The 22,344-nt window shown below is 46.4% G+C and overlaps 1 protein-coding gene across 3 annotated transcripts in view; it reads left to right on the top strand.

Annotated features, from left to right (window-relative positions):
• The window catches only part of IGF2R (insulin like growth factor 2 receptor), a 234,364-nt gene that overhangs the window by 44,590 nt on the left and 167,430 nt on the right, over positions 1-22,344 (top strand). For 2 of the 3 annotated variants that reach the window (XM_088474372.1, XM_088474370.1), the window contains exons 2-5: positions 12,912-13,054; positions 16,921-17,036; positions 19,561-19,659; positions 20,343-20,475. In XM_088474372.1, the coding sequence (XP_088330498.1) occupies positions 12,912-13,054; positions 16,921-17,036; positions 19,561-19,659; positions 20,343-20,475 (491 nt within the window). The remainder of the gene's footprint in view (positions 1-12,911; positions 13,055-16,920; positions 17,037-19,560; positions 19,660-20,342; positions 20,476-22,344) is intronic. The other variant, XM_088474371.1, reaches the window with a different exon arrangement.

Raw genomic sequence — 22,344 nt, 5'->3', positions numbered from 1 at the left:
AATTTAGACCACCTCACAGCTTCCAATATTGTTTTCGCCATTATTGGGCAAAGGCTACAGTGAGCTGGCTGGTTACTAAACGACAGAGTGGTGGCACAGCCACCGCAGTTTAAAAGCACAGCTATGAAACATTGACAGTCACTGCGGAGTCACAGTACTTGTGTGTTATGGAGACACAGAGGGCTACTGCCCAAATAGTCACAGTGCTTGTATACACATTGGGGTACAGCCCAACGAGTCTCAGTGCTTGTACACACAGAGGGCTACTGCCCAAGGAGTCACAGTACTTGTATACACAGTGGGCTATGGCCAAGGAGTCACAGTGCTTGTATATACAATGGGCTATGGCCCAAATAGACACAGTGCTTGAATACACAGAGTGCTACTGCCCAAGGAGTCACAGTACTTGTATACAATACACAGTGGGGCACAGCAGAAATAAACTTTTTTTTTTTTTTTTTTTTTAACCTTCTAAAACTTTATTTTTGTTTGTTTTTTTACTCTTCTTGTGTTGACTTGTCACGGTTCTTGTGTGGGGATGCAATTGGGAAACCAGCTGCTTTATCCCGGCGAGGGTTAAATGACAGGTGTCTATATCTAGACGCCTGTCATTTTCCCGATGCTGGGAGACATGCGCCCGGCATCCCGATCGAAGGGATGCCGGGCACCGCGAGCGGACAGCCGCGGGGGGGGGGGGGGGAGGGTTAGGTTTAGGGCACCCGGGGGGCATTTAGGGTTAGGCACCCCCCCCAGGGAGGGTTAGGGTTAGGCTAGGGGAAGGGAGGGGTAGGGTTAGGCACCACTGGGGGTGGACTTAGGGTTAAGCACCCCCTCGGGGGAGGTTAGGTTTAGGCACCCCTAAGGAGGGTTAGGGGGTTAGGTTAGGTTCGTTTTTACTTACCTGCGGACGATCGGGAATTCCAGCGCTGTCGGGCTTCCGCTGCCGGGATCTCTGCTTCTGTCGGCCTGCCGCGCCCGAGATTCGGACTGCCGGCCAGAGGGACGGCGGCATTTCACACCGATTCCCTTGTGTGCTATGAACACGTAGTGGGCAAAAGCCCAAGGAGTCTCAGTGCTTGTATACACAGTGGGCTACGGCCAACACAGTCACAGTGCTTGTATACACAGTGGGGTATGGCCCAAGCCGTTATAGTGCTTGTATACACAGTGAAGTACGGCTCAAGTAGTCATAGTGCTTGTATACACAGTGGGGTACAGCACCAAGAAAAAAAATGATATAGAGGGTGCACCGGTGGGTGTGTAACAGCGATATGTCTGTGAATGACGACGTTCACAGACATATCACTTTGGCTGTGCAGCACAACTGATGTTTAATGTATCTGCAGATACATTGGTGCATTGTGCTGTGTGTACCGACTGCAGGAAGTTCACGGGCAAACGGCTGACAGAGGCCGCCAGTGATTGACAACTGAACTGGACGGCACATCTAAATATTCGCCCAGTTGTGACGTCAATCACGACGCATCGGCCGACGATTGGTAAGTGTGCACTTACCAATCGTCAGATAGGACAACTGATTGGCCGAGGGGGCAATTCTTCGTCCTAGTGTGTACCCAGATTTACCGTCATAGCAGCAGTTTTGTCTGTTGCTGTAATTATTATGGAAATATGCTGATGGTGCTAATTTGCATTAGAGGATTCATTTGTAGGGGGTTTTTCTACCTGTTTATTAAATACAGATTGCCACTTTAGTTTCCTCCAGTCATATTTTCTTTGTACATCTTAATTTATTTTCTCTCTAGTCTGACGTTGTGTTTATACCGTGTAACTATGCTGGCAGAAGGTTGGGTAGGCTTTGTGAATACACAATGGCCTTCATTTACAACTTCGTTCACAGACATATTGCGAGTACACACTGGCCGACTGGCAGCAGATCTATTGGCCGATCAATTGATTAGCCAATATATCTGTCAGTGTGTACCCAAGAGACATTCCCTAAAAGCTTTTCTCCACATTGCAATGATTACATCTTATGAGTGTCATAGTTACAAAGCAGTATACATCAAGGAATATATTATGGCATCTGGCTGCACTGTTAACGTCTCTTTTGGATATTTAATTTCTGCCTGTATTATGCAAATAGATGTGTTTCAGGGGCGTATCTATAATGGGCGCAGGGTGTGCTGGGCACACGCCCCCCGGGTCCAAGAGGGCCCACACTTCACACCCTGCACCCATAGGCAATTATACTTACCTCTCCGACGATTCTCAAAGTGCTGCTCCGCAGCGCTGGAACGGCGCTGTAGTGCAGCAAACGCTGGGAAAGTAGGCGCGGGCGCCATTTTCCTGGTGACCCGCGCATGCGCTGTAGATACTGGTATTAAGCCAGTATCTACAGCGCTTAGTGCCGCTGAGCCGCCATCAGAGAGGAGGGAGCCCAAACACACAGGCCCCCTCCTCTCTTAAAACGCTCCTGATGTGTTTGGAAAAACTCCCAGCTATTATACGAAGTAAAAGTAACTACGTGGCAGGATTTGTGCGTAAAGTCATATGACTGTACAGTAGAGGCCTTTCCTCTGCACTGGACAGATAGCATTTTTGTTAAACTTGTTCTACTGCTTTCAGAAGTAGTAATAAAGGTTACACCAGATGAATGTAATCCTTTTGTAGTGTCAGATATCTTGTATTCTATTAGGATGACCGTGAGTTCTTCAAGGAACATCCCTTTTTCTTTAATTTGTATACTCATGAACAGGGGCGTCTTAAGAGAGGAGGGGGCCCGTGTGCACTCCTCATGCGGGGCCCCATCCTCTCTCCCCGGTGGCTGGCAGCCGACTGATGGTGTGCCCGGAGTCTACTGCGCATACGCAGAAAACCGGCCATTTTCCGGTGTTCTGAGCACCGCAGACACCTGTCCGTGGTCCCACGCCGGGTAAGTCTAAAATAATATGGGTGCGGTGCAGGGCCCCCCTGGACCCGGGGGCCCGTGTGCCCCGCACACATTGCACCCATTATAGATACGCCACTGCTCATGACAATGAATTTATAATGGACATTGGTAGAAACTCTGTAAAATGTAAATTTTAGAATTTAAATAAGACCATAACATTTGGTGAACAATAGTCACTCGTGTGGAGGTGCTCCCCTGAGAGTACATATGTTAAAGTTAAGAAGACAAAGGAAGAAAAGGAACTCTCATTGTTGCTGGGGGCACTCATAGCCAAAATATTTAAATATAACTTTTCTACTTCAGGGTCCATAGGGTATCCACAGGATACCTTGGGGTATAGGTGTGACGTCAGTCGCAGGGCACCAAAGAGTTAAGCTTTCAGCCTCCCAGGATGCACTAGGTCCCCCTCCTATACCCCGCCCCCGGGCCAAGGCACCTCAGTTTAGTTTGGTGCCCGGCCGGAGTCGGGTGCACCTGTTGGAGTGGGGGCTAGAAGAGCCCCTGAAGCTTATTCTTCATGCAGCTGTGGCTGCACAACTGGATGAACAGCATGGACAGTCAGTCCTGACGTCCATGCTGTCTTCCCTACACCCCGCCGGTACCAGAACGCCGGTACTGATCCGGGGATGCTGGTGGGCGTCTGGGGTCACAGCTAGCGGTGACCCCAGATGCTCCGGACCATGGCCGGATTCAAGGGGGACAGAGGTAAGCAGCGGGGTCCCGCGGTGGGTCCCCGCTGATCACATGGTCCTAAGTCCCCAGGCAGGGGGCTCCCTGGGGACTGGCTGCAGCGTGGAGCCAGGCGACCAACCTGCGCATCCACTACCCCCTGGGAATAGCGGACCGCAGCAGAGCGGTAGCGCTGCGGCGTCCCAGGGGTTAAATGCATGCCAGGGGAGCGCGCCTTCCCTGTCTCACAGCCGGTGCCTCCCCCGCTGCACACAGCCCTCTCTGCATGCTGCCGACTGGTCCTGTGGCAGCGCTCCTCCCCCAGGCCAGCCTCCTCTCTGCTCCTCGGCGGCCATCTTCTCCAGAACGCATGGTGAACGCTGCTGGAAGCGCTGGACGGAAGCATCGTGGTCTGGGTCCCCCCGCATACCTCTCCTCCGCTGTGGTCAGGTCTGTGTATGCAGCGCTGTGTCCTACCAGGCCCTGTGTCTGTGTAGTTGAGTGATCAGCGCTGTTAGTGCAGGAATTGTTATTTTTCTGCATTGTATGTGACTGTGCTAGCGCTGCTGCCTGTAATCTTTTCTTCTCTAAACTGTCAGCTTTATTACTGTCCCTGTTCTTTCTGCTAAAGCCCTTGCGGTGCGGTGCTGCAGGGTGGTCTCTCGCCTATTTAATACTTAATTGGTGAGAGAGGTCACATACGTGGTGCCATCATGTCTGAAAGTGATTTTCCCCTCCGGCTACAGTGTACCACGTGCAAAGTACCGTTAGCGGAGGGGGAGGGTAGCGCGGAGGGCCTTTGCCGGCAGTGTTTGTCCATGGCGCGGCCTATTACGGTTACAGCACCGGTACAGGAGCCGCCCTGGGCTTGTTTCGCTCAGGCGTTAACAGCTTTAGTGGGCCAGTTAGCTCCGCAGCCCGCGTTTACTCCGATGGGTTTGTCCCAGCAGTCTGTGGTGTCGTCACCCATGCAGGGGTTCCCACGACAATTGGTGGTACCCCACAGTCTCCCTATTTCCCCGCTCCCGGGTTCTCAGGAGCCAGCGTGGGTTAACTCCCTGACGAGTTCTGTACAGCACTTGTCGGATGTGTTGCAAGGGGAGTCTGTGATGCGGTCTCATAAAAGGCCGGTGGCGTCTCTGTCCGCTCCTTATGAGGATGACGAAGGGACGTCTGATGATGGGGAGATTCTAGATCCTTACGATCAGGAACCTCTCCATACTAAGGACGCTGATGCTAAGTCCAAAGTATATATTCCTGGACTTATTCGGGCGGTCCGCACAGCCTTGGTGATTGAGGACGAAGTTCCCCCAGCGGCTAAATCTAAATATGCCTTTTTCAAAGATGTGAAGGGCGATGCCACAGTCTTTCCTCTTTCGGGTCAGTTGGTGGACCATTTAGAGGAGGCGTGGAAACAACCTGGCAAAAGATACCAGCCGCAGAGACGCCTGGCGGTGGCTTATCCGTTCGCGGATAATTATTTTGCTAAGTGGGAATCCCCTCCACAGGTGGATTCTCACGTGACCCGTCTTGTCCGTAGTGCCACATTGCCGATGCCATCCATGTCCTCCCTTAAGGATGCTACGGACTGCAAGGTAGAAATCTGCCTGAAGTCCGCTTATTCCCTTGCAGGGGGGGCAGCACGGCCGGCTATGGCCATTTGCTGGGTTGCCAGAGCGATGGAGCGCTGGGCGGATTCATTAGAGGCTTCTTTTGAATCCGACTGTCCGGCCGATCAGGCGGAGTTGATTGGCAATCTCCGTGATTCGGCCACCTACATCAACGAGGCGGCTCTAGACATTAGTACTCTGGTGTCTAGAATTTCTTCAGCAGCGGTAGCTGCTCGTCGCACCTTGTGGCTGCGATCCTGGAAGGCGGACGCAGATTCCAAGAAAGGTCTGGAAGCGTTGCCGTTTACCGGAGAAGTTCTCTTCGGTCCGGGTCTGGATAAGATTGTGGCCACGCTGGCGGCAGCCAAATCTGCCTGTCTCCCGTCGGCCGCTGCTCCTTCTGGTTCGGGACCATCGTCCTTTCGGTCATCTAGGGCCCAGGGCAGGCCCAAACCACAGTCGTTTCCTCGACAGGCTGGCCCTAAGAAATCGGTCAAGCCCCGGAAGCAGGCATGGAGTACCAGACGTCCGGCCCCCAAGCCAGATGACAAGCCTGCGGCCTGACGGTCCGGGCCTCCCTTTGGGGGATCCCAGGGTGGGAGGCCGCCTGCTACAGTTCGCCCAGTGTTGGTCGACCACTACGACAGACACTTGGGTTCTGGAGGTGGTTTCCCACGGATACGCCCTCTCCTTCCGGCACAGACCCCCGGCTCGCTTCTTCACCACGGGTCTCCCATCAGACCGGAACAAGGCTACGGAGCTGCGGAAGGTATTGCACACTATGCTCCAGGCTGGAGTTATAGTGGCGGTTCCATTCTCCCAGAGGGGCCAGGGTTTCTATTCAAATCTATTTTTGGTACAGAAACCCAATGGGTCATATCGTCCGATTCTCAACCTCAAAGCACTCAACAAGTCTTTGCGGGTCCCGAAGTTTCGGATGGAGACCCTACGGTCCATCATTCTGGCGCTGGAACCTGGGGACTACTTGGTGTCATTGGACATACAGGACGCTTACCTGCATGTCCCTATTCTTTGGCGCCATCAACAGTTCCTCAGGTTTGCAATCAGCAGCGACCACTTCCAGTTTCGGGCGTTACCTTTTGGCCTGGCAACAGCACCACGTGTTTTCACCAAGGTGATGGCGGTCATGGCGGCTTCTCTGCGGCTGCAGGGAGTCCGCATGTTGCCGTATTTGGACGACCTGTTATTGGTGGCAGGATCTCCAGAGCTCCTGTTACGCCACTTGGACCTGACCATTGCACTGCTGCAACGGCACGGCTGGCTAATCAACTGGCAGAAGTCCACTCTAATCCCGTCTCGGAGGATTCTGCATCTTGGAGCCTTATTGGACTCGGGACAGCAAAGGATCTTCGTGACGGAGGACAAGATCTCTGCTTTACAGTCAAGGGTGCGCAGTTGTCTGCACAGCCGCCGGGTGTCCTTACACTCGGCGATGAGGTTACTGGGCTCCATGGTGTCGGTGTTCGACATGGTGGAATACGCCCAGTTTCACTCCAGACCTCTGCAGCACCTGATCCTGTCCAAGTGGAACGGGCTGACTCAGTCTCTGAAGTCCCAGACGATTGTGCTCACCCAGGAGGTTCGCCTGTCCCTTACGTGGTGGTTACAGACGACCCACCTCAACAAGGGACGTCCGTTCTGGGTTCCAAATTGGGTCCTGTTGACAACGGACGCCAGTCTTCGGGGCTGGGGAGCAGTTTCGGGTCCACACTTGTTCCAGGGCAGGTGGACGCCGACAGAAGCGGAGCTTCCAATAAATATCTTGGAACTCCGTGCGGTCTTCAATGCTCTCCAGCAGGCACAGCGGTTTCTCCAGGGTCGCCCGGTGCAGGTCCAGTCGGACAACGCTACCACCGTGGCCTACATAAACAGGCAAGGAGGAACTCGCAGTCGGGCGGCTCTCGTAGAGGTCTCTCGGATCCTGGTTTGGGTGGAGCGCAATCTTCCGGCCATATCAGCGGTCTTCATCCCGGGAGTGCTCAATTGGGTGGCGGACTTTCTAAGTCGCCAGGACGTTCATCCGGGGGAATGGTCCCTGCACCCGGACGTTTTTCAACTACTGGTGGACAGGTGGGGTCTTCCAGAAATCGACCTCATGGCGTCCCGGCACAACAACAAGTTGCCGGTGTACGGGTCTCGCACAAGAGACGAAGGGGCGTCTCTGGTGGATGCTCTGTCCGTCCGGTGGACGTTCCGGTTCGCATACCTGTTCCCTCCGGTCTCCCTTCTTCCACGGGTAATCCGGAAATTCAAACAGGAAGGAGGGACGCTCCTGTTGATAGCTCCCGCGTGGCCCAGACGGCACTGGTTCTCAGACCTTCAGGGTCTGTCCGTGGACATTCCTCTGCGGTTGCCGCTACGACCGGACCTTCTGTCTCAGGGTCCTTGCCTTCACCCGGACCTGACTCGGCTGTCTTTGACGGCGTGGCTGTTGAGACGGCCATGCTGAGGTCCCGGGGGTTTTCCAGCTCTGTGGTGCGTACCATGTTACGAGCTCGGAAACCGTCTTCCGCGAGGATATACCATCGCGTGTGGCATACGTTCTTCCAGTGGTGTCGACCGAGAGGTTATGCACCGCGGGAGTTTCGTCTGTCTCGGATTCTCGCCTTCCTGCAAGCGGGACTAGATCATGGGCTTCGCCTTGCTTCTTTGAAGGTACAGGTTTCGGCCCTATCTGTCTGGTTTCACCGTAGGATTGCTACAATCCCGGATGTGCGCACCTTTATGCAGGGTGTTCTCCGCATTCAGCCGCCCTTTGTTCCACCTGTGGCGCCTTGGGATTTGGCTGTGGTCCTGAGGGCTCTCCAAGGACCGCCGTTTGAACCACTGGGCTCAGTGGATCTTAAATGGCTAACAGCTAAGACTGTTTTCCTTCTGGCCATTGCTTCGGCCAGACGTGTTTCTGAGTTAGGGGCTCTTTCTTGTAGACCCCCTTTCTTGGTTTTTTATGGGAACAGGGCAGTGCTCCGCACTCGGCCCGAGTTTCTTCCCAAAGTTGTTTCCCAGTTTCATATTAACGAGGAAATAGTTGTTCCGGCCTTTAACTCACCGGGTCTTTCCGTGGGTGAGGCCTCTTTGGATGTTGTGCGGGCCTTAAGGACTTATGTTGACCGCACTTCTTCGTTTAGGAAGTCGGACGCTTTGTTTGTCCTCTTTGGCTTCCGTAAAAAGGGTTGGCCTGCTTCAAAGCAAACTTTGGCAGCCTGGATCCGTATGGCTATTTCTGAAGCTTATCTTCATGAAGGCCTACCGGTCCCTCCTTCTCTGAAGGCTCATTCCACTAGGTCTGTGGGTCCTTCGTGGGCAGCTCGACGTGGTGCCTCGGCAGTTCAGATCTGCAAGGCTGCTACGTGGTCTTCTGTCCATACCTTCGTGAGGTATTACAGGTTTGACACCTTCGCCTCTCAGGATGCTTCCTTCGGGCGGCGGATTCTCCTTTCTGCACAGGAGCGTCCCCACCCTTAAAGGATACTGCTTTGGGACATCCCCAAGGTATCCTGTGGATACCCTATGGACCCTGAAGTAGAAAATATGAGATATGGTAAGAACTTACCCTTGTTATCTCTATTTCTACGAAGTCCATAGGGTTCCACAGGACTCCCGCCCTGTCGCACCTGTGCTGCAGATGGGCTTTGCTCTGGTCACCGGTTTTCCGTCTCCCTCTGGTGAGAATGTGATTCTTGTATGTGTCCAGATCTTTGTTCTCTCTCTTCCTTCTCCTCCTCCGGCCTATGGCTTGGTAACTAACTGAGGTGCCTTGGCCCGGGGGCGGGGTATAGGAGGGGGACCTAGTGCATCCTGGGAGGCTGAAAGCTTAACTCTTTGATGCCCTGCGACTGACGTCACACCTATACCCCAAGGTATCCTGTGGAACCCTATGGACTTCGTAGAAATAGAGATAACAAGGGTAAGTTCTTACCATATCTCATATTTTTTATTATGTATGTTAAAATGATCTTAACAAACAAACAACGTACAACACATACAATAGTATCAAACGATGATGCAGCGAAAATATGAATAATAAATGATATGGTATTACTGAGTTTTAATACTCAGTAGTATAGGCAGCAGTCATGTTCAAGTAAGTAGGCAACTCTCTGTATATATTCCATAGAAAGAAAAATATATAGTACCTGGTAATTGCTTACATAGTTACCTAGTATAGTCTTCTGATAGACCAAATTGTAGTCTCTTTAGCATTCACTACTTCTTACCTCCAACATATAACTTTATATACAGTTTTTCAAAATATAGTGTTCACTCTGTCTGGTGGCAGGCAGGGCGCCGGACCTAGAGCATGGGCACTTCTGCGCGCCAATGAATATGAGGCATGTCTTTATGAAGCGTCTCCTTTTCGTCACTCTTGGGGGCGTGCCCGGCACTTACGGACATGCCGGGCAGGCCCCCAAGAACCCGCAGGCTGTTTCAGCAGGGCGCCGCGCTGGGGGGAGGGTGCTTTCTGCCCTTCAGAAATAGGGCAGGGCGCGTGCTCTGCTGAAACAGTCTAGCGGGAACACTAGTAATGGCACCAACTAATGGTACAATAAGTATTGCCGTCTATCAATACCGGCAATAAATCAATACAAATAAATGGTTTCGCTAAACATACAGTGGTATAGGTTTAGTAGTACAGGTAATTGGTATGTCTGCTAAACCATATCAGCCTATAGCCACAAAAACAGTTTATATGCCAATTAGGTCGGATCAAATAGATGGTATTGAAAAATTTAAAAATGTTGGTCTAATGTATCAAAGTATCATGTAATAGTTATGTAGGTTGCTATACAAAAATAGTTATTGGTTATATATAAAGAGAAATAGCTTCTGCCAAAAATATGGTAGTGTGTAGAGGTATCGCCAACATTTTTTTTTTTTTTATTTAAATAGCTACCCCAATTACAGACATATCAAGGAGGCAGCTGCTGCTTTTTGTTAGACATGCATTTGTACAAAGAGTGAGCGTACCCTCTGATCGTCCTAGGGTGTGAATAAGTTTATAGGGCATCTGCTTTTGTGAAGTAGATAGGGGTGAACTCTGTTGAATCAGCGCAGAGATCTCCTAAATCACCGACCCAATGAGTGTGCCCAAAGAAATAAAAATAAAAAAGAAGTGTAGAATGAAGTTCAGAGAATCAATATTTCTGGTATTTGGATTCCAGAGTCTGTAACCTTTGCTCTCATGGCAATAGCCAAGCATGATGCACTTTACTGACTTTGAATCCAGCTTTTTTTCTTTTCTCTTTTTGGTACTGTATATGCACATATGGAGTACTTCCAAATTGCTTGTCTAGACTTGCGTCCTTTAACATGTATCCTGCTCTTCTTACTAGTGTACGGTTTGCTCATTCACCAACACCATTTTGCTCAGGAGTATAGGCAATGGTAAATTGATGATCTATTATATATTTTTTGAACAATTGTTCCACCTCTGGGCCTGATTCAGAGCCGGACGTTCTGACCAGAGTGCTCGCTCTGAATCAGTGCCCTCCTACCTGAAAATGGAGCAGCCTCTTGGACGCTCGCATAGCTGTGGGTTACCACCCACAGCTATAGCGAGCGTCCATGATGATGGTCACGACCATCACGACCATCGGGCTTGCGACGAGACCCTGCGGTTGGGTCTCGCTGCCGCAAGCCCAGGAGTGATTTTGATAGAGCCAAAATCACTCCCACTGACATCACTACTGATGTCAGTGGGGCCGGACTCAGACGGTAGGCGTTCCCACGGGAACGCCTCCGTCTGGCAGCCCATCGACAGCACACCCCCTTTGGTGCGAGACCTGGAGCGACAGCTTGGCTGTCGCTCGCCGGGTCTCGCGCATGCGCACGACGGAGCTCCCTCCGTCATGCGCATGCGCATTAGGGCACCATCGGATGCTCGCAAGCGGGTCTGAATTAGGCCCTCTGTTTTTATTTGTATTTGTTAGTATTATATATTCTCCACCATTATTCGATCGCGGGGTCTCGAGTCTTTAACCTGTTTGCAGATTACACAAGACTTGTAAAACATCAATCTTTTTTGCCACTTCAGATTTTTCTCTGAAGTATCTGTCATCTTTGTGAGGTCATCTATAAATGTCACAAAGTATTTGTATCCACTTACTGACTTTACATCAATTGAACCACATACATCTGAATGTACTATCTTAAGTGGCTTTGTAGCTCTGCTTGTTGATTTTGGAAATGGCTGATGACTTTGTTTCCCTGTAATACAGCTCTCACATCTTGGTTTATCTGATTTAGCCACTGACATTCCTGTGACTATCCTGTTCTGTAGCTTCTGTACACTGTAGTATCCAATCTTCTATGCTAGAGTTCTAAGGACTGTGTCTTGGTTATCAATGTGGAACAGTGCTGTGTGTCATGGACGTACAATTGCTGACATCTTGTGCCTGTAGCTATGACAGTACCTTTTCTGTTGCACTTTCCATTTGTGATGTGAGCTCTGTGGCCTTTCTGCTCTAGGATACTGATGGCAATAAGATGTGTTCATATTTCTGGTACATAAAGCACATCTAGACTTTCTGTGACTTTTTACATTTTTCTCGCAAATTTTATCACAAGCTTTAATTGTCCCAACTTTAGCAGCTGTAAGGACTTTATTTGTTAACTTGGTGAATCATTTATCATTGTAGCTGAAATGCCTTGTTGCGCTTGAATCAATATACAAATAATCTCTTCTGCAGCTATCTGTAACACTCAGTGCTGACTCATCTCTGCCGCTGCATTTCTAGCTTTGTATAGGATTCACAGTCTTTTGTTTGCACTCAACTGCTTTGTGACCTCTCTAAAATTGTAGAACAAATAAAAATTTTCAGAATGTTTCACTTTTTGTATGTAATGCCGTTGTCTCAGCTTTTAAATCACAGGACACATGTACTTGAAACTGTAATAACTTTGCTCTCACTGTGTCTATTGTTAACTTTACTGTGTTTGCCTCTACTGCCACAACCAAGAAGTCAAACTCGGGCATTAAGTTCTGCAGCATTGCTGTATCAATCTCTTCATCATCCACTTGCACTCAAAAATACATTAGTTACTGAGAGACGCACATCATTTTGGCTATGTAATCACTCATACAGTTACATTCATTCGATTTGGTGTTATATAAAACACGACCCCATGGCTCTCTATCATCTGGGCTTGCATCTGGTTCTACAGTGACCTTCCACAACTTTTCACGCTTTAATTGCATTTCCATAGCAAACTTCTAGGTTGTATAATTTTCTGCACCTTTTAGCTTGATAAACCCCGTTGTGGATGTAGCTCCTGTATTTATGCTTCCTAAAGGCATAAATGTGCAGCTTCTGTACTTTACTACTGCTATACTGCACTGGAAATACCAAGCTGTGTTCACTCTGTGCTCCTATGCAGTCTGCATTACACATGTGCTTAATATGGTGTCTGTATGCTGCTCTGAGCGTTCTAATAGCTTGTATTTCTGGGTACTTTACACCTGTGTTCTTGGGCTCACAACCTGTTGGAAATGCTGTGTGTGCAGGTGTTAATATTGCAGTCAAACAAATACTTTTGAGGAAAGATATATTTTTCCTATGTACAGTTTTTTATTTTTCCCCCAAAATAGCGGATACACAATAGTTTGCACTTGTCTACTCATTGCATGTAATTCTAAAGTTATTTTCACTTTTAAAAGTCAGTAAATAATTTGTTTTAATGATGATCTGCTTTTCTGATAGACACACGTGGGGAGCAATAGATGACGAGAAAAATGTATTCTACAAAATCAATGTCTGTGAAAACCTGAAAGCAAGTGAATGCGGGGACACGGAGTGTGCAATTTGTGCTAATGATATAAACAAGAACACTTTTCAGCCAGTGGGTAAGTCCAAAGTATATCTGTGGGCACATGTGTTTATCTAGTTTCACCAGGGTCTTGTCTAGATGAGTAGATTTGATCGCTAATACACTAGCTGTAAAATAGAGGAATTTCTTAGCCATCAGCTATATTCAACTCGACTTTTAGCCAATAGTTGAGATCAATATAAAGGGCATCGTAATGTCTCAATTTGATGGTTCATTAGTGTGTAACACATTTACATTGAAATGTAATTGATACCGAGTGAACATACTGTAAACAATCACGCATATAAGAAGTTTCCTTGAGCTTTGACCTGTATAAAAATACTTGGTCTATAGCCCTGCTTTGGAACATGGGGGACAGTCCTATAAAATGACACAGAACATTGTAGAAGATGTGTGCGGCATGGAGGAAATTACCCAGATGGGAATGAAAGGGGTGATGGATAAAGGCGTAAGTGCTTGACAAATTAATGCACTCGCATAAGGATGTGCAGCATAGCAGTGGGCCTTGAAGGAGAGAGAATATAAAAAGAATCAACATTGGCCATAAACAAAAAATTAACTGTTGGAATCCAGGAACTGCTTAATATATTCACAATTTCTATTAATCAACTATTATTGCTCATGATTACAAGAAAGCATACAAACAAGTAAAAATATACCCCGAAAATTGTACACTACCTAATAGGCTTATAGGGAGATGGGGCGTATTAAGAGCCAAGTAGGCCTGTGTTCACTCCCTGTCTGGGGCCCCCTCCTCTCTCCCTGGCTGCCGTCAGCGAATGACAGCAGCCGTAGACTCCGGGCACTAGAGTGTGCCCGGCATCTACTGCGCATGTGCCGGTCACCAAGAAAATGGCGAGGCAGCCATTTTCCCGGTGATTTCCTACTGCATTTGCGCAAAATGCTATGAAAATGGCTGTGGCGGGCATTTTCCAGGCGTTATGTGTAGCGCTACTCCATGGGACTTGCGGAGAGGTAAGTATTAAAAAAACAAAGTATGGGTGTGTGGGCTCCCCCTGGACCGAGGGACCCGCATGCACCGCACACCCTGCACCCATTATAAATACGCCCCTGGTATCAAGCCTTTGAGATAGAGTAGAGTAGTTGCCCAAAGCAACAGATCAGCTTCTCACTGTCATTTCAAAGACTGTGCTAGATAAATAATAGTTAGATTGGTTGCTTTGGTTGACAACTTCTCCACATTTTCTCTCTCTTTCTCTTTCCATCTCCCGCTCCTCTCCCCCTCTCCCCACACTCGTTTTTCAGTACTCCGGCTACACAGTTGGATCTGTCAGCAACTTGGCCTGATGCAGATGTTCCACCAAAGCACTGCAGCTTTAACCACTAATGTGCCACACCACAGTTACATTTTCCAACATGTCTTATGATAGTCCAATTGATTTTGGTTATCCTGCTAAATTTGAGAAGACCTCGCCAAATGTGGTTCCTAAATGGAAGAGACAACAATATTTATGGTTACAATAAACTTCTTATGTACTGATGCTTTTTAATCGAAAGGAAGACCATGCCAACGTTGTCGATGATCGGCCATCAATTGGGGAAACTGGGAAAAATTTGCATGTTAATTCCCAAATTTGCTGATACCGATCATCTTGCTGCCTGGATTGGCAAATCCGGGAAATCCATATTGGATTCCCCCGATGTTCTGAGCCAGACCTCTGGGGATCAGGGAATTGCGACAATCCCTCGCTGATGTATGAAAGTCATTAGAGTTAGACTGAGAGGGAGGGGAGGTTTTAGAGTTAGGCACTAGAGGGAGTGTTAGGGGTAAGGATAGAGGAGAGATACCCGAACACCGGAGGATCAGAGGTCTAAACCGGAAGTCAGTCACATGACTGCCTTGACCGGTAAGATGCTGCTAGAGCCACTGCATCTGTTGGGAAGCAGGTAAGTGGCACTGTTGGGCCACCAGGGACAATGTCGACAATTCATCATGTCTATATGATTAATTTCAACAAGGTCAGTGTCTGCATTAACCACTTAACTGACAAATTTTTTGTCCAAAAACCGCTCCGAAATTGTCGTTTTTTTTTTATGATTGAATTAGGTCAGGAACAGCCTTTTAAAACTATTTCAACGCAATTTTTTTTTTTAAACACCATATATCATAAAAATGTAAATTTTTATGGTATACTGCAGTTCTGGTCATTGACAGCTGTACCATCGATGGCCGATTGTTTCTATCGATGGTTGAACCAATCGATTGTTTGACATCGGTTGGGGGCTACACACACACACACACACACACACACGTATATATACTGTATATACACAGTATATGTATATATCCATGTGTATAGATCACACGTGTGTGTGTGTGTATATATATATATATATATATATATATATATATATATGTGTGTGTGTATATATATTATATATATATATACACACATTTTATATATATAAATGCACACACACATATATATATATATAGATATATAGTGTGTGTGTGTGTATATGTATATGTGTGTATATATATATATATATATATATATATATATATATATAATATACATACACATACATCTAGGGCTTTGCGTTTATATGTGGGGTGGGGCTTGCAAACATGGAGGAGGGAAAGGAGGGGTTGGCTCTCTGGCCAGCAGCTGCTCCCTCTACTATTTGCTGCCGCCGACAGGATGGTGTGGTGGGGGCAGAGAAAAGGTCAGCGCTGATAGCGCTACCTTCTGTTTGCCCGGCGGCTGCTTTGTCTGGTTTGCAGCCGCCGGGCTGCTGCTAGTGGGGTTGGAGGGAAAGAGAAGGACAGCGCTGATAGCGCTGTCCTTCTCTGCCCGGCGGCGGCTGCTCTGCCATCAGCCGCCGGGCTGCTGCTAGCTCTGGAGGTGGGAGAGAAGGACAGCGCTATCAGCGCTGCCTTCTCTGCCCTGTCAGCAGCCGCCGGGCTGCTGTTGGGGGTGGGTGCGCCTTCGTTGGGCTGTCCGATCACTGCTAGCAGTGATCGGCCGGCCCACGGGGAGGGACAGTGTGCAGAGGGACCAGGAGGTCCCTCTGTGATTGGCGGCTGCTAGAAAATTATTTTCCAGCAGCCGCCCACAGAGCTTTCCTGACTGGTCGTATCAGATACGACCATGTCAGGGAAAGCCCAGTCTGGTATGGTCATATCTGATACGACCATGCCAGGCAAGTGGTTAAAGCCATGTCTCCATTCTGATGTTGACACATCATACCTAAACACTTTTTTTTTTTTCTATCAATAGAGCCAGGATGTAACGCACACATTTTAAGTACATCTATTTACCAAGGACAGCCAGTGACCACCTAAGACTGCAAAGTGAAAAGGGAACTAACTGATTGCAAATAACTGTAATACATGTTTATTTTTCTCATATCAAGAGCTGCTTTGTCATTGTCTACAAACAGCACACTGTGGGCCTGATTCAGACCCGCTCGCAAGCGGGTCGATGGTGGCCCAGTACGCATGCGCATGACGGAGCCGGCTCTGTTTGAGCCGAAAGCACTCTAGGGCTTGCGGCAACGAGACCCTATCACAAGGGTCTCGTTGCAAGCCCGATGGTCACGATGGTCTTGACCATCGCAACCATCTTCCTGGCCGCTCGCTATAGCTGTGGGTGGTCACCCACAGCTATGCGAGCGGCCAGGTGGCCGCTCTAACAAAACAGAAGGCCGGCCCTGATTCAGAGCGAGCGCTCTGTCAGAGCGTCCGGCTCTGAATCAGGCCCTGTGCACTTTCTTCTTGTAATAGTGGGAAAGCAAAACACTTTAGCTCTCTCTACAGATCTGTCTAAAAGTGTAAAGTTTCTTTGGAGATTTAATTATAACTCTGTGCTCCATATGCACAATGTCATGCATTTTAAAATGTTTTCTTTCTTTTTTCAGGAACTTTACCAGCACAGAATGGCAATAATGTACTTGTGTTTAATACTACTCAGAGTTGTCCAGGGTCTGACCATAAAATCCAAAGTGTCATCAACTTAATGTGCGGGAAGTCATTGGTGAGTGTTTAATGCATGCGTGTTTCTCTTCTTGTGTCTAACTGATTTCTCTTGGTGCGTAATGTAGTTTAGCTTAGATCTAATGAATCTTCCATATGATACAGCATAGTGGAAAGGCGATGTTGTCACCATCCCGGGGTTCTGGATGTCAGCCCTCAGAATACCGGCGCCGGAATCCCGACGCTTAGAGGGAGGGTTAGGGGTAGTATACTTACGTACTTCTGTAGGGATGCTGTTGTTGGTATTCTGACCGCCAGGTCCGCGTACAAAGATATCTGCCTAATTTAAGATTTATATACATACAACTATAAATGACTTCTTTACCTTGACTTTAAAAGAACAGTTGCAGAACCTTAAAATATAACAAACGGTAATTTCACATATTTTCTATTTTTTAGGTGTGTTCATTATTTAAAATACTAGACTTCATCCCATAAAATATATATGCATATGTACCTATATAACCTTTTTGTGACCATATTGGAACTGATGATTGTTGGGATATGCTGCGTTTTATTGTGGAAGTATTGTATCCTGTGTACACAAGACTCTTTTCTGCCAAACAGAAAAACTAATTATGAAATACTTGGATACCTCGGCATGGAGCTGCGCAATAAAATGAGCTCGTCAACAATTTTATACAATTGACAAATCTTTTCAGTTGTGTAATGTCTTGGAAACCTTAATTATTGAAACTTATTTCTCATCTATAGTTTAAATTGTGATGTAAAGAAATTTAATATGCCAAAGTATGATTTGCTTATTAAATTGTAAAGATGTGATTTTGCTGTATATTATATGTAAAGTTTTGGCGTTGTTGCTCGAAAGGTAAAGCAATTAGTGCATTTTATTTTATTATTTTGTATTAATAGACTTTTCTCTCCTGAAATTGAGAATTTTTAATAATATTAAAAACATATTTTCTGTGGGATATTTTCTATGCCTTTTTGTAAGGGTCTAATGCTAACTAGGGTATAACGTTCTCAGTTTGAGGCACCCTTGGGGTCTCCATTATTGTTTCAATGCAACCCTAAACCAAAATAATTACTGAGCAGTCCCATTTTTTAAGTAATTGTCAAAGTAACATTATACGTATTTAAAAAAGAAACCAAAAACTGCCTGTTGCTTTACAGTGACAGCTCTCCCCCCGCTCATCGCAACCCTCCCCCTCACGCCACGCCGCTCCTCTCTACTCCACGTCGCCAACCCCTCTCCCTCCCGTGCGCAAAAAAAAATATTTTACACACACAAAATAAATAAATCCACTGGAGAGCCTGTTTTGGCACCCCGGAGACAGTGCAGCGGCATTCCAAGGAACCATGGCGCACAGCTTGGGAACCACCGCCTTATAAGGATTATTTAGTGCTTTGTAAAAAAATTCCATAAAGTTTTAAAATATTTGTGTGATCAGCTGCAGATTGTGACGTGGACATCTGTAATATCTATAAAGGGGAACTTGGTTCATAAATCCTATTTCATCAAATATATGGAGAGAACATATTTTGCAAAATAAGGAATATATTTAATAAACTCTTACCTTTTTTTTGTTGCATTTAGTATGTGAAAGAAATGTGGTTAATTATATATTTGGATTACCTTGCAAATGCCTACTTAGTAGGGCAAAGTGGTCCCAGTCAGTGTATGTACCAATCCATCTATCAATTTCTGCAGTAGTAGACTTGCCTCTCCATGGGCCTGTTCAGAGGTGGACCTAGTTCATGTGTGGCTGCGGTTTCTAATGGATTTGTAAGTGTGAAAATATGCAAATGTCAGCTTAAGCATTCCTCTTGTGTACTTCCTTGTGACGGACTGAGCAAACCCTGCGACACCCACTCTGCATATGTGAGCAATGCTCAACTGCGCTGGTGTGGATCCAATCTCCACTATCGACTCGCCATCAGTTGTATATTGGCTCGCAAGCAGCCTGCCTGGCACACAGCCTCCCTTGTAACTTTCTCAAAATATGGTATCTGTGGCTACGCCGACATACACCTATGACAGTCCCATAACTCACCCATGCCACCTCCTATTTTTGCGATCACTTTAGGTCACCTCCCAGTGACCCAGAAGCCATATCAATTCATGGCGTTGTCCTACGGAAATGTGGGCGCTATTGTGAACATCGGCCCATGTGTGCGCAGTAAGGGTTTCTATACTTAGCAAAACATCTCCCAAGTGCGCAACCATCGGCACTGCGTGCACCTCTGAATCCGGCCCAGATTATGCTTGTATGCATTTGGGCAACATGCTTGGATGCTGCACTAATTTAAAACACCAATGGACAAACAAATATATGGGACTAAATGTAATAGGTTGTGATCTTCCGATTCTGTGGGGTTTATGCAAGTATCAAGCTGGTTTAGCCTTTAAAATGATTGTCACTTTAAAAATACGAGGAGACTGGCATAAATCCCTGCAGCATCGGAAGATCGTAACCTATTACATTTAGCCCATTGTGTGCTAGATATTGGCATAGACCATTTTTTCTTGTATTCTAATAGTATTATATTTGCTGACACTGCAGGGAACGCCTGAATTTATTAAATTTGATGAATGTGTGCATTACTTTGAATGGACTACATTCACTGCTTGCAAGAAGAACAAATTTAAACCTGTTAAAGAGGTATGTCTTATATTTATTTATTTATTTTTTTATTTTGTGTTTGTCATTTTCTTATTTTTATGACTTTCTCTTTGTGTATAGTTTCATTTAATTGTTTAAAAAAAATATAAATTGGGAATTGTGAAGAAAAATACACTTTTTGCTGATGTATAGGTGCAGATTCTAATAAGTGCAGAATAGAGCTGTTTTACCTATTAATGGGGGTGCAGGAATATACAGTAGATGCTAGGACCTCACCTCTTCCATGGAATAATACTTGGAGTGCTATCACCGTAGAATTTATGGCAGAGGCTGTGCCGCACGTTGGGTGTCATCAGCTAAATCTTGCAGCACCATGAATGGTCTGTCCACACATAGGAAAAGTGAACGTGTAGTTCCCCTAGTGTTAGAGCATGTATTTGCTCTACAATAGGCTTGGATGCTAATGACATCCAAGCCTGCTGCATGTTAGAGAATATGTTTACTTAATCTCTCCCTGAATGTTTGTTTATTTGTAGATTTTTCTATTCAGTATTTACTTTGAAGTCAATGTGATGGATAAATACATCTGTAAACATGAAAAGTTTTGTTAATAAAACCCAAAGAAAATAAGATGAAAAAACCTTGTTACAGAAGTAAAGTATTGTCTGACTGTATCGCTAATAAAGTTAACAAAATATATTTATTTGCAATTCTTTGATTAGGTGCCCTGCTATGTTTTTGACACTGATTACAAGAAACATGATCTGAATCCACTCATAAAGACCTCCGGTGTATACTCCGTGGATGACTGGGATACTGAAGCTGATTTGTACATTAATATTTGTCGAACTATTGGTATGTACTTCTTATATGTTTAATCCATCATGTTTTTCTTGAATGTTATATTAACAAAGTAATTGTGTGACCGCTGGGCATCCAGATAATTCATAACCAAAGTATAGTGCTGAGTAATATGTCCACGCTGTGTAAAATAAAAGCTAATAATAACTCTGTAATTTGGCTATGCACTAACAAAGTTTTTCAGACTACGAGATCATGATGCAGAACAATTACATCAAACACCAGGCAATAGGGGTGACTTAATTTCATGCCATTGGGTCAAATCCAAATAAAATGTTCCCAGACACTGTAGATGGTTAGCCTCAGTAAAATCACTAAACTGAGCAATTCCTATATTATTTTATGCGTGTCATATAAATGATGTAAACTGTTAAGCTGGGTACACACCTAAAAGATTTATCTGCAGATCGACTGATCTGCAGATATATCTGGCAATGATGGTTGTTCATACACACTGAACAACCATCATCTGTCACCTGGCCGTGGGTCCCGCTGACCTGTGATCATGTCGTGCTCCCTTCCCGCGGCCTCTGCAGTAAGTGTACGGAACAGTCGGCTGACCGCCTGTACACACAGCATGATGAGCAGATATATCTGCCAAGGACTGTGCAGCACAGCTGGCGCTGTATGTCTGTGAACAACGTCGTTGACAGACATGTAGCTGGTACACACTGGTCAACGCGCACAGGCTATATTGGCCGATCAGTTGATCGGCCAATATATCTGCCAGTGTGTACCCAGCATTAGAGATGATTGTCTATCAGTATAATGGCTAGCAGTTTGTCATTGCATGATATAGATAGCTATTAGCCAGCTGTTGTCCCCAACACTGCCTGTTTTTTTTCTCCCCATCTTTCCTCCTCTCTCCCATCAGCCTCCCCGCTTCTTTTTGTTTCTCCTCTATTTATTTCTTCTCCCACTGACATGATCTGTCTGATTCAAAGTCTCTCTCTCTCTCTCTCACTCTCTCACTCTCTCTCACTCTCTCACTCATTAAATATGCAAGTGCAACCAAACCCCTGAAAGATCCTACTCCAGTCATGTATGTACACCACCACGTGCTTAGAGGGCCATGGAAACTAAAGAGTATATTATACCATCAATGAATAAAAAAATAAAAGCATTTGGAATATATTAAAATGAAAACCAAAAAAGCAAAAGATTATTAAACTTGGAGAATATTTTTAAAATTAGACAACATACATATATACGCAATTTAACATTTTTAGCTGTGCCTGATATTCAATCCTCTTGGTTGTACAGCCTCCAATTCAGTAAGTGTCACTTGTTACATAAGGTACATCGTCAATGGGTGTGGTATAGAAGATCGACAGTGTGTACATAGACACTCGATAGATCGACAACTGATGATGATGGTAGACATACAATAGATCGACACATACATGGGTTGCCACACTGTTTTTGGAATTTTAAGCCTAATCTTCACCCTAACCCTCCCTCTAGTGCCTAACTCTAACCCTTCCCCAAGTGCTTAACCCCCCTTTTAGTGCAGGGGTGGGGAACTTTTTTTCTGCCGAGGGCCATTTTGATATATATAACATTATTCGCGGGCCCAATGCAGGCCACACCCCCTCCGTGAGATTTCACATTGGGACGGGGCCACAATCACCAGTGATTACAGCAATGCCTGGAGCATCCTGAGGATGCTACGGGGAGCAGTAAGGGCGGCGGTATGACCGTCTGAAGCATCCTAAGGACACTCCAGGTGGCAGTGCTGCATAGATTCTGGCTGCAGGGTGCCATTATAGGCACTCTATCGAGATGAGGCTAGCACAAAAAAGTTCCAAGGGCCAGACCAAATGATTCCGGGAGCCTTTTTATATCGGCCCCTGTGCCTGAGGT

This window comes from Taudactylus pleione, unplaced genomic scaffold, assembly GCF_031769625.1.
Source record: "Taudactylus pleione unplaced genomic scaffold, aTauple2 ptg000154l, whole genome shotgun sequence".
Lineage (NCBI taxonomy): Eukaryota > Metazoa > Chordata > Amphibia > Anura > Myobatrachidae > Taudactylus > Taudactylus pleione.
Note: the sequence above shows the minus strand (reverse complement) of the source record. Positions and strands in the feature narration are given on the sequence as shown.